This window comes from Manis javanica, chromosome 15 (genome assembly GCF_040802235.1).
Source record: "Manis javanica isolate MJ-LG chromosome 15, MJ_LKY, whole genome shotgun sequence".
Lineage (NCBI taxonomy): Eukaryota > Metazoa > Chordata > Mammalia > Pholidota > Manidae > Manis > Manis javanica.
Window position 1 is genome coordinate 41090931 of NC_133170.1, and position 13662 is coordinate 41104592.

General features: G+C 30.4%; 1 protein-coding gene across 7 annotated transcripts in view; it reads right to left on the reverse strand.

The window, feature by feature from the left end:
• Positions 1-13662, reverse strand: part of TBC1D5 (TBC1 domain family member 5) — a 642656-nt gene that overhangs the window by 298380 nt on the left and 330614 nt on the right. For all 7 annotated transcript variants that reach the window (XM_073223289.1, XM_073223292.1, XM_036996277.2 and 4 more), the window contains one exon: positions 4905-4974. In XM_073223289.1, coding sequence (XP_073079390.1) covers positions 4905-4974 — 70 coding nt within the window. The remainder of the gene's footprint in view (positions 1-4904; positions 4975-13662) is intronic.

The following is a 13662-nucleotide window of genomic DNA, read 5'->3' on the forward strand; positions in this document are numbered from 1 at the left end:
CTTTATTTTCTTCCGAGAAAATACATTTATAAAGGGGAAAAGTTCCCTTTATTTCTTCAACAAAATTTATTCTGAAATATGAAATACTGTATGTATTTAGAAGAAAAAAGCCATAAAGTATGAAGATTTCTTAAAAAAAATACTGTGTAAATATAAATAAATAAATATACTGTGTAGTTTACAAATATTCAGGGTCTTTATAAATTTTTCAAGTTTCTTAAGTCACCTCTAATTGTAGGATTTACTAATTCAAAAGACACACATAAGTATTTACAGTCCTTTTTGTATCCAACTACTTTTGTTTTTCAATTCAACATCATGGTTTCTAACTAAATTATCACAATCTTTGTTTATTAACAATGAGTTATAACTGAACAAGTAACTTATAACTTGTAACTGTTTTTGTTTTGAACTGTGTCTCTTAGAGTCAACATTTCATTTACTAAGTAGTATTTGAAAACTAAATTGTCAAAATCCAGAAGATAGTACATTTTCTTAACAGGATGGCTTGGGAAAATACTCTTGGAAATGGTATCATGTGAATTAAATCATTAAAGTAATTAAGGTAGACTAGATGATTTATTACTATATATACAAAATCTAGAAAATCAGAGTTAAATATACAATTATTTAAAAATAATCTACAGTGATTTATATTCTATCCTATGTCATTTATACAACATAGGAATGTTGTATAAATTAAATGATATTTTGAAGTTCTCAGAGAATGCCAATAATTGGTCTGAGTTTTCTCTAAAAAAATGGACTGATACACCAATGGATTTTAACATGAATTTGTGACTACACAGATATGACCTAAATCTTAACAAAAATAAGGCTGAAATTAAGTGATTTCCTACATTGGAAATTATAACATTAGAGACTTCCTATCAACTTCTGTGGAAAGTTATAATTTGATCAATAAAGAAAGATATTTAGAAACACAGGGTAAAAAAAGCAAAGTTTAAAATGTTCACCTTCAATTTATTTCATAGGTCACTGTTTTACCATCTAATAAGATAATTAAAAACATGCAAGCAGCTGGTACTACAGCTAAACAGATTAATGTAATAGTCTGTAGTCATATGTGCTGGCAAGGGGTTCGCCTCTTTGGAGAGGAGAAGGTCAGCTGCCCTTGGGAAGAGGAGGGGGCTAGTGGGGAGAGAATATTCCTTTTACTATGAGGCCCTGTGCTACAGTCACTAAGTCAAACATCTACTGCAAACTGCTAAGTGGCAAACTACTTTTCTTTCATGCCCAGCAAAGATCTCTCACTATAGCAGTTAAGTAAGAAACAGAAAGCTCAGATAATCTTGACAGAAAACATTGGTCTTTAAAAAGTGCAAGATGTACTGCCTAAGTCAACAATGTCTTCTCAATTCTTACAGATTTTCCATTTTAACACATCATCATCAAACTAGTTGTGAGATATGCAATAAAATTTCAACAAAAACTAGTTATTAACAAGATTTAGTCTATTAACCAGGCATCATATAATAATCACACAGTGACTCAGGAGTTAAATGCAGCTGTACTCTATCTGAATCAATGAAGAAAAACCACAAAAGATACAAATCCAAAGTAAAGCCTCCTAGCCTGTGAAAAACAAATACATGAGCAGTGGACGCACAAAGCTATAGTTAGGGTCCACTGACTGTAAATTTTAAAATTTATTTGTTAAAATTCTAAAACATATCTCTAAATTTATACTAATAGTAAAACATCCTCCTTTCATCTTTACTATGTGTATAAATTTGTTGCACAAAGGCAACATAGAATGCTGTATCAGAGAGTGAGAGTTTCAAGCCTCAAATTAAGCTTGTTCTTAGCTCTCTTCTAACAGACAAAAATTTCCTGTTTTTTTCTTTTAATTCTTCCTTACGGTGTCCCTGTGTAAGAGTACTGTAAGAAGTCCTACACTCAAGAAGATTAATGATGATGACAATGATGGTGATGACGTCAACTACAAGATAAAAAACCAGCTAATATTTATTCAGCATTTATCATGTGACACCCCATTAATTCCTCATTGCAAGTGTGTTTTATTACCGGCAACTTTACGGTGTGGAAACTGAGGTTGAAATATGTCCAAAGTTTCCAAAGCACTTGGAGTAAGGATTTAAATCAACTCACTAGGTTTAGATATTATTAAGAAACAAAAACCAAAACAACAAAAAACAAAGACTCTGCCCTCTTGAAACTGACAATCTATGACCAAATAACGGAAAACAATATAGATTTAAGTAACCATTTCAAAAGTTAAAAAAACCTCAGCAGATGCTATAAAAGGTACACTGTTGAAGGGTTAAGACTGAGGTGACCAAGTTGCTAATCTGCATGATATAAGCACTAAAGAATTAGTAATATCAGGCTTTTCATTTACATTTTCAAAAGGTTTATCTTACACATTTAATCACAATCTTTATGAGTTGTGAGAAGGAAGCAGGTTACACATTATAACATCCATTTCATAAGATGACAAACTAAGGTTAATCATTATCCTGGACACAAATAAATACAGCTTGAATATATTGGAACTAGGCTGACAGCCAGGACTGACTCAGAGGTAAGAAAGGTCAGGGTTTCCGAGGCAGTTAAAATAACACAAAGGTAGAATTGTTAGGGTAGAGGATGTTTGAGGACTGGAGTATCCACATTTTTCTAATAACCTATTTCTTCTTAGTTTAAAAGAGCTATAATGGCAACAGAAAAATAATTTTCAGTTTCAAAAATAAATTTTTATGACAATTCTATTGCCTAGGTTTTATCAGTTAATCTAAATATGAAAGTATACCCCAGAGCTGTGCTCCTATGAATTCTGCATTTAACCTAAGTGTCAAATTCACAAGCAAGCTCATTATATTGTAAGAGCTATTGCCTACTGAGCAGAAAAATATTCATTTCACACCTTAAATACTATAATACTATTTTATAACAGCACAGGCCTGCTAACTATTAAAAGTTCATTTTATATACTGTACTACCTGAGTGTTTTATCTTGCCATTTTAATTACAACAATAAATTAATATCTTAACATTACAACACTGACAGGCATTGATTAAAACTATATTAGTTAACATTAGCATTTATTGTGCAAAGTTGCATTAGGAGTTCATTTTCAAAGTCTAATTATCATTCAATAATACTCAGACACTTTAATCTTCAAACTTCAACAACAAAATAAACTACAAGATAATACTGTGCCTTCACAGTAACACAGTTCTCTTAATATTATATTAGGTCCATTATTTACTATAATTAGCTAAACTACAAATGTAATTGTAAAATATAATTCATCAACAAAATATATATAAATCTGGATTTTGCTTCCTTTGAAAGACATCGCTGTTTTCTTTTTGTCTTGGTTACTTTTTATTGTATTTATATCTAATAATGATATTACCACCAGAGATTTTACATATATTATCATATTAAAATTCTTTAGTTGCATGCCAAATCATGAATATTTACTTAACTTTTATATTCACTTTTTCTTTTCTTGGTGTAGTCATCTGTAACATGTTCAGATAGAGGAGTCTACCTATTATTTAATATGTCTAATTCCCAGCTTTATATTACACTTCACCTCTAAAAAAAGGATTTGGAAAATTCCAACATTTGTAAGGTAGACTGGGTACTATGAAATATAATGACAACATATGAGCTTTCCTGCTGTGACAACACCCTCTGGAACACCAGAGGAACATAAGCCCTTTGTAGTATCTATGAAACTTGAACAACTGAATATTTACACAGACACTAACTGATATAAAATAAAAATGTCAAGCATTTTAACTGCCTTCTCATTTTTGGAATTAATAAACAAATTATAATAACTTTCATCCTAACTATATTCTTATAAAGTGCTTCTTGTATACAAGGCCCTACTCTACAGATCTTGAAAGCTTGTCTGGGATCTGAAGAAACATGACACAGTTTCAATTAGGAATACAGAGTATGTGTTCAAATAAAAATACAAAGATTTTAAGCATAAATTCCATATTTACTACATAAAAAGAGAGCTTAACATTCAAATGAGTTTCCAAGTGTACAGTGGTTCTTGCATGTATTTCATAGTGTCATCACACAGGAATCAAAACTAATTAACCACAAGGATGATGTACTTCAATTATAGTATTTCTCCAAGATCCTGCACTGTTATCTATAATGATAAAATGTATGACTATTGAATCTGTACAATTTTTTTCTTAGAGGAAAACAACCTAGTTCTTGCATCATGTAGGTTCATGATATGAATTTTCAAAACTGACTAGAAGTACTTTAATGTTTCTTCTTCCTAGATTTCCCTGTTACGAAGGAACAAAATCCATAAACATTCATTCAAGCAAATTCAACTTATAAAGAGAATAACAAAAGACTAGATAAGATATATGTTTTCTTAACTAATGTATCCTTTCTTTAAAAATCACTAATTGAGATGTAACTGTCCTGTATGCTGAACAGCCAAACAGGATATTAATAAATAACATATAATGTAACCATGGATTATATTTTATATTCCCTTAGATGTTAATAAACAGTATACTCAGTTTTAGTAGGAAACTTAAACAAAAGAAAACCTTTAGTACTATAGCAGATATACTGGAAAAACAAAAACAAAATGGATTATAAAAAAAGCTTAATACTACAGATACATTCATTCCAGTTATCCTACTACGGGGTAACAACTGGTATCTACAATAAGTCTGTTTACTCAAGAACTTAGAATTTATATTTTTCATTACTCAGTGAGTCTGCAGAACAATTGTATATCACAATATTCTTTACATTTGTCATATTTTTAAAGCACAGGTAACAGTTCCTCACTAAGTGCACTACCTGTACTATTAGGTAGCTTGCACATCATCTTGTATTATTATGTATCTATGTATTCAACACCTACCTATAGGAATTAAAAGTCCCATCAGAATCTAAAGTAGAACTTCTTCTTCTTCCATTTTTATTTGAATCTCCTAGAAAAAAAAATTTACAAACACTCAAATAATGGACATGATGAAACTGATCACTACAGCTGAAAGCTACTGTGTGACAAATCTATGCAGTATAGTGGGTAAAAGAGCATATATCCCCATTATCCCTCCCCCAAATATCTTTTATAATCAGAGCAAAAAAACCCTTTTTGATGCTAAAATAAACCAACACCACCACTCCTACCTTGCAGAGCAATACTATCAAAGCAGTTACTAACAGGAGCAAATGAAGCACCATATAGACATTTCTTCTTATAAATCACAGACAAAACCAAAATTTTAAAGCAATTTCAATGTAGACAAATGTTTATAAACAAAGGGAAACTTTTTGTTAGCAACCGAGTCACACATCCTGACACTGGTGTGTCATAAGAGAGCAGGCAGGGGGCAGACCTGGAATATCTTCCAGTCCCCACTTCTCCTCTCCAGGAAAGTGTTAAGCAGAGAGGTAAAACCAACCCAACTTGGGAGGTGATGATCAAGAATGCATTCTAATGAGCTTTTAATACCTCTTAAAATATTCTTACCAAAACTTTATATTTTAACTGTGGGCAAAAGTTCAGCAGTATAAAAAATGAAAAACCATCATCATCAAAAGGTATTTCTGCTCCATGTAGTAATATCAAACATTTAAGTAAAAAAAAAAAAAATTCCACTTAAGGAACTGGCATATTTGTAAAATAAGACAAAGAACAAATTCAGTTTCAGAATTATGGAATATGAAATAAACTTGTTAAAATGAGCTAAAACTTTGCTTGATAATGCCACAACATAAAATATATATCCTTATGGATAGAAATTTAATTTTAGTAGTTTAAATTTTAAAATACATACTTCAAAGTATAGTTTTTAATAAAATCATAGTATACTACTACTAAATATACCATTTATTCTTAGAAACAAATTAAAAAGACTAGAATCTGATTCCATTTATACTTCATGAATGTAACTTTAAACATCAAGTTATATTCATTTTTATGATATTTAAACCTTAATAATTTAATGACTTATCCAATTTTAATTTATACTTTTAACCCACGTTGAACAATCTAAGGTGTCACTAGAGTCACAGAGGTCCTGGTTAAGTCAAATAGTAATTACAGAGCTTTCACTCTGAAGATGAGATTATTTTTAATTTATTGAGTATAGTACTTAAGGTACCATACTTACATAATTATGCTACTCATTAAATGGTTACTGAAAGCTGAAATGTAATTTTAATGACAGCTACCTATTTTTCTTTGCACATTTTATAGTTGACAGATTAGTCAAGAGTGTTGGTTCTTATCAAAATCTTTGCAGTTGCACCAAAGTGTTTAGGAGGACAAGAACTGGACTGAGCCCACTTATTGAACTTATAATTCTACTCTTTTTTAAAAATGCAGTTTCAGGTTTCTTTTTCTATTATTAAATAAAAATCCTAAGATGGATGATAGCATTTAAAAATGTTGCTAAATTATATGGAAGAAAATAATTCCAAAACAACTGAATGTTTAATATAAACATGTTGGTGTATTTTGTTAATTCTTTGAAAAGAATCTTACAGCTGTATACCATGAGATTACTCATATAACACACCTCATTTCCTTAAAAAAAATTAATGGTAATGTAATAAATTTAAAAAGATTTAAGGAAAATTAGTCTATGTCTTGCTAAATAAAAATTTCATAATAACACATGTTATTTAACAGCTTGCAGACATTTCCTGTGAAACACTCTATAGTCAGCATAGAATAAGCGTATTATCATACATTTTAAATATCTTTTTTTAAAACTAAAGATTATAGTTAAATACAAAAAAACTCACCAATAGAATATTTCCTCCCTTCTGATATTTATCAGATCAAATATAAAACCCTTCACATAACAGAAACTTTCAGTTTTTTAAACAACTAGGTTTTGTCATAGTATATTACAAAGGTTTTCTTAATTTTACATAAGTTTCCAAATGAATATATCATTAAATGTAACCTTCAAAGGATGGTAATAAGGAAAAAAAGCAGTTTTTCTTTTTCAAAAACATACCAAATAGGAGCACAATTGTTTCTCTAAACAGTATTACAGAAAAGATTTCAGAGTTTGCTATATGGGGAAAAGGCAATAAAGTTTTGAAGCGGGAAAAACTGCTTTGTTCCTTCAATTCTCTAGTTGAAATTAATTATAGCAAATGTTTATGAAAACATCTGTTCCTTACAGTTATAAATTCTTAATTTTAGTATGGATGCTTCCAGACTCTTATTTTGGAAGGAAATTGTCTGACAATTGAAAGGTTTACAAAAGAACAGACAAGACTTGTAATTCTGGAAAACTGTATGTATGGTGTGCTATATCCTATAGAGATTTTTGTTTGTGTGAATTATTTGGAGGGGCTTAAAACTGGTAACTAGGAGAAATCAAAGACAAACAGAGAGGCTCATCTTTCATTTAAGCGATCATACAATAAAAACATATCTGTAACCCAAGAAAACACCAACTAGAAATTATAAACAAATGCTACTTTACTACCAATCTGATTTGGAGGTAAGTATAATAAACTACGCATTAATTTTATGAGGGATTTAAATAAGTCTAATGCCAATACAATCATGGTAAGGTATGTGTAATGTTCCTCCAAAATAACAACAGAGGGTGCAAGAGAGTTTAATACGACATTTTTGGTTTCTATTCTGATTCCTGAAATAAGTTGTCAGGTAGATGTAACTGTCACAAGAATACACAGATTGTTTTCAGATCTCCCTCTCTCTCTCTCGCACACACACACATGCATAAATTCATTATTAATCTTACACAAAGACCTTTAAATGATCAAACAGCACACAAACTTAAATGTATTTTAAGATAACAGACTTCCTGTCACTTGCTTGAAAAGTAGTAACAGAGTAAATTTTTAAGATGCAACTGTGATTTCAAAGGTATTTCAATATTTAGTGTAAACCATGAAATAATCTAGATATAGTGATTAAGCTAATTTTAAATGGATACATAAATGAAATGCAATATATAACATATATATGTGCTGTTATGTATGTATATTGCATAACATATTATGTCCTAATAATAACAGTTTATCAATTGTGACTATTAGAGTTTGAAATTTACATAATACATTCATTTCTCATTACCTGTTTAGTAACTTTGTAAAATGAATTCATAACATTCATAATTAAAATAAGTTGGCTAATTTAAAAAAAACACTTGTAGTTATACTGTCTTAAGTAAGGATATAAAAAATATATTATTTTCTATTAGCAATTTCTAACATACATGTATCTAATTCATTAAGCCAATAATATATGTAATAGTAAATTTCAAAACAGGATAAATCTAACACTGCATTCCTTTTAGCTTTTATGGCAGTCATGTTTGGCTAAGGGCATTTATAGTATTTATCTGTACACTGCTGAAATCACAGTAAGCAAAGGTTTACAATAGATTTCTAGAGTACATTTTATGCACAAACATCTACTTCATGATGGGAGAAGCAGAGATTTTAAACTGTGTTAAGCTAAAAACAACCAGAAAAACACTATAAATAAGCAGACCTACTCAAATGTGCCTTCAGTTTACATCTAAAAAACATAAAGTTTTAGAGTATCCTATCACACTGGGTATGAATTCCAAAAAGTATTATATAACAAGAAAAAGGGTTATCTCTGAATTGTTAGAGAAATGACATTATGTATATGTCATAAATATTTAGTAGCAAGAGGGGGAAAAAGATTTGGTTCAAACCCAGTTGAAAACAAAGCTATGGGTGGCCACACTTTAGTTGTGATAGGATAATATGGCATAAATGAATGAGGTAAAGACCTAAAACCTTCTGTGACTCTTAAATAAATGAGCCTTACTATGAAATATTTTAATTAAATTAAAAATCCCATTAAAATAAAATGATCTCCCCACTAAAAATACCTTATGATTTAAGCATATTCCTGTGTTGACACACACTAAGGCAAAACATAATGACTCAGCATCATCTATTAAGACAGTAGTCAGTAAGGATATTTCCTCATGTCAGGAATCACACAGACATCAGTTTCTGTAGGCTAATTATTCATAGTATATATCCAAGACCACACATTAAACCTAATTAAACCACATTAAACAGCCAGCACTCAAGTAGACACAGGCAAACTGTATATTTACTACTTCTCAATTTCCTCTCTATTGTTAACTTATCTACATTCAAATGATTTAATGGCCATATTTAGTTCTCTCCATATTTTCAAATTCTTATTTTAGATAATGAAAACTCAAGTGTGAAACAAATATATAGGGACAAATTAAAATAAATAACATTTCTGAATGCCAATTTCAATTTAACATGATAACATTACTATTATTCCTATATATTAATAGAAATATTTTTAAAAGAAAGAGTGACATCAATATGGTAGCAGAATGTACAACTCCAAATTCTCATACTCCCAAAAAACATGGAAAAACAAGCAAAAACTGTCCAACTTTGATGACTCTGGAAAACAGTCACAGATCTATAAAAACCAAATATACAGTGAATTCAGAAAAAGGCAATTTGAAAACTTTGTAATGTTCTTACTTGGCCTTGCCCCATCCCTCCCTGGCCTAGCAGTAGTCTTGAGAAGGAGGTCAGTCCCCAGTCTGATATACTAGGAGGCATCTGGAGGGAGCAGAGCAGACAGTATTTGCAAAATATTGTGCAAATCTGTTCTAACTTGTTTAGGAGCTACCTGAAGAACTGACACAAGAGGTACATCTCTTTTTGGTCTAACTAAAAAGTAGAAGGCATTGCTTTTAAATACATAGCAAACCAAGCTTATCCAGTGATACTTGGGGCAAAAGATGACAACTGAAACATAAAACAGACTATCTAAGGCTCAGAAGCAAAAGCTAATGAGAGTTTCTTTGAAAAACTAGGATATTCAAAAACACCCACTTATATAGGGGAATGTATTAGGTCAGGCACATGTTCAGGGCGAGATGCATGACCTTATGGGAACTGAGAAGATGGTAAGCTTCTGCCTCAAGCGAATCACTAATATGAGTGCAAGCCTGGCTAAATGATAAATGACAGCTGCAGTACAGAGGTAATCTGCAAAGACATGGGGAGATTTTTTTTGTTGTTGTTGACATTTTTAGCTCCAGTCATTCAAATAAATCTCTGTAAAAACCTTAGCTGAACACAACATAAAGAAATAAAGACTTCAGTGACTATGCATATCAAAGAATAAGTCTATGCAAACAAAAAATAGTTCAGGAAAAGTTACTAAATAAATAGACTAAAACAGTTTTCAATAACATAAAAAAAATAGCAAATCCTGGGGAAGGAGAGAATTCCAGAGTAACCAAACCATAATATTCAAATAACCAGTTGTCTGCAGCAACCACCATGACAAACCACAAAGCACACAAACCAGCTGAAAGCCTGGCTCATCAAAGGTACAAAAGTAAAATGACAGATACTATTCCTGAGGAATCTAGAAATTGGATTAGACAAAGGTTTTGAAACAACTGTCTTAAGGATGCTCAAAGAGGAAGAAAAATAGATGGAAAAAGAAAGGAAATCATGTAAACTAATGAACAAACAAAATGAGAATATCAAAAAAGATACAGAAATTATGAAATGTAACAACAAACAATTTCTGGAGCTAAAAAATACCTGAAGTAAAAGTTTCACTAGAGAGGTTCAACAACAGTGTGAGCAGGAAGAAGACAAAAAGAGCAAACTTGAAGACAGGACAACTGAAATTATGGAGTGTGGGGAGCAAAAAGAAAAAAGAATGAAGAAAAATGAACAGAGCCTCAGACACTTTTATGTCACCATCAAGCACATGAACACATGCATTATGAGAGTCAGAGGTTGAAGAGAGGGAGAGAAAGAAATCTGAAGAAGAAATAGCCAGAAACTTCCCACATTTGATAAAAGTCAAAAATCTATAAATCCAAGAAGCTCAATGAACTCTTGGTAGGATTAATCAGAGACATACATCAAGACACATAAGCATACTGTCTAAAGATGAAGACAGAGAATCCTGAAAGAAGCAAGAGAGTTAATTTGTCACAACAAATTATTCAGATAAGTAACTGATTTCTCATCAGAAAACATCAGAACAAAAGACAGAGGAATGAGATACATTTAAAATGATTAAAGAAAAAGACTATCAACCAAGAATTTTATATCTAGCAAAATATTCCTTAAAAATTAGTGAGAAGTTCAGACATTTCCAGAAACACAAAAGCTGAATCTGATACTATGAAAGGTAACCTAAAAGAAAAGCTAATACTTTTTCAGGCTGAAAGGACACTAGATAGTAACTCAAAGGTGTGGGAAGAAATAAAGTTCTCTGGTAAAGATAAATACATGAGCTAATATAAAGAAAGTCAGTATAATTGTACTTAAGGTTTATAACACCACACTTGATTTCCTACAGGATATAAGACAAGTGCATAAAAAATAATTATAAACTAGGCTACTAAGCAATAATTTATAAAAATGTAATTTGTGACATAACATAAAAGGGGAAGGAGCACAGAACTGTATAGGAGCAGATATTTTGGATGCTATGAAGTTAAGTTTTGGTATCACCTGGAAGTAGACTGTTATAAATCTAGGATGTTAAATGTTAAGCCCTATAATAATAAAAAAGAACATATCTGAAAAATTACACAAGAATGAGAAAGAAACAAAAATGGTCACTACACAAAAATAAACCAAACACAAGAAAAGCAGTAGTAGAGGAAATAAGGGAAAAGTATAAAAAATACAGAAAACAACAGAAAAATGGAAGAAGTAATTCTTTCATATCAGTTACTTTAAATGTAACTGGATTAAAGTTTCCAATCAAACGTAGAGATTAGCAGAATGGATTAAAATAAGAAAACAAAAAACATCATGCAATTATATGTTGTCTATCAGACTCAAAAACAATAGATAGAAAATTAAAGCATGAAAAAAAGATATTTCATGTAAAAAGTAATAGATACAATAACAATACTAGTATCAGACAACATAGACTTTTAAGTCAAAAACTGTTATGGGACAAAGGAAATTATATATTGATAAAAGGGTCAATTCCTCAAGAAGGTTCATGACAATTACAAATATATATGCACCAAACAAAAGAACATGAAAATACATACAATATTGACAGAATTGAAGGGAGAAATAGACAGCTCTAGAATAATAGTTAAAGAACAATTCGCCATTTTTAATAATGGACAGAATGCCTAGACGGAAAATTAATAAGAAAGTAGAGGACTTGAACAACAATGTAAACCAACTAGACCTAACAGACATTTATAAAACACTCTATCCAACAACAGAATATGCAATCTTCTTAAATACACATAGAACATTCTCCAGGGCAGACCACAAACAAACGGGGCAGGTCACAAAACAAGGCTCAGTATGTACGTAAAGGGACTGAAATCATTCAAAGAATCTTCTCTGACTAAAAATGAATTAAGCTAGAGGCAAATTACAGAAGGAAAACTGGAAAATTCTCAAGTATAATAAATGCAAATATGTGTGTCTCTAGATGGCTAAACAGAAAGACAAATATGGGTTTGGGATCTAAATAAACATACAGTGGTTTTAACTTTTAAGAAAAAAAATGTGCTGATAATCTTTGGTTAAACTTTAATTTCCAGTAAAAAAAATACTAACTTGATAAAGTTAAATTGCCCCATTCACTTTAATGAAATTATGAAATAGAGGTACAGCATCACATTTAAAAGCTACTATTCAGGCAAGATGGACCTGACCACAAGCTCCACCATTTACATGTTCTATTACTTAACTGTTCAATACCTCAATCCCTCATGTGTAAAATGGAGACAGTAACAGTTTCTGTATAAAAGTGTGGTCATAAGGATTAAATCAGGTAAGTGTAAGTAAAGTGCTTAGCACAATTTAAGTCCTTAATAAATGTTAGCTATCATTTTTATGAATAGTTAAATCAATGTATTTAAAATACTATATCCAGGGGAGGAATAAAGTAAAAGGCTATTATTTCTATATTAGGAGAATAAACTTATTCATAACTTAAATAACTGAAATTATAAATCTCCTAATTAAAAATTCCTGATAAAATTTTTAATTAAAAAAATGTTTATTTCATGAATTATACTGTGCAAGACTTGTGGTATCCTTTTAATATCCTGTGATGATAAACATACTAAAAATAAAATATGATATAAAAAGAGTAGAGTAAATAGTAAAATTAAATAAAATTACAGCCTTGAAATATAAAGCCATCCAATCTATGAGCTTATTAATATATATAAAATATAAATCCATCCAATCCATGAGCTTATTAATATATGTAAAAGTTTCTATGGATTGATAAAATGTAGACAGATAAAGAACTAAAACTATAGTCAATCTAGTAATAAACTAAAACTATCAGAGGATAGTAGGCAAAATTACACAAGCATCATAAAAAACAAGTTTTAAGAAGAATTTGTTAATGATTCTGCAACTGAATGGAAAAAGGCCTAATTTCAAAGATAATCTCAAGTATAAGTACCCAATTTAAGTTAATATGTAATAATACACAAAAACAAAATTTCTACTTATTGTGATTATTATTTCTGGATGTAATATCATTTGTCCAGGCATCCCATGGATTTAAAGCTGCTTGATGTCTCAGAAAAAACAAATAAAACGAAACAAAAAAACCCGAAGTACAC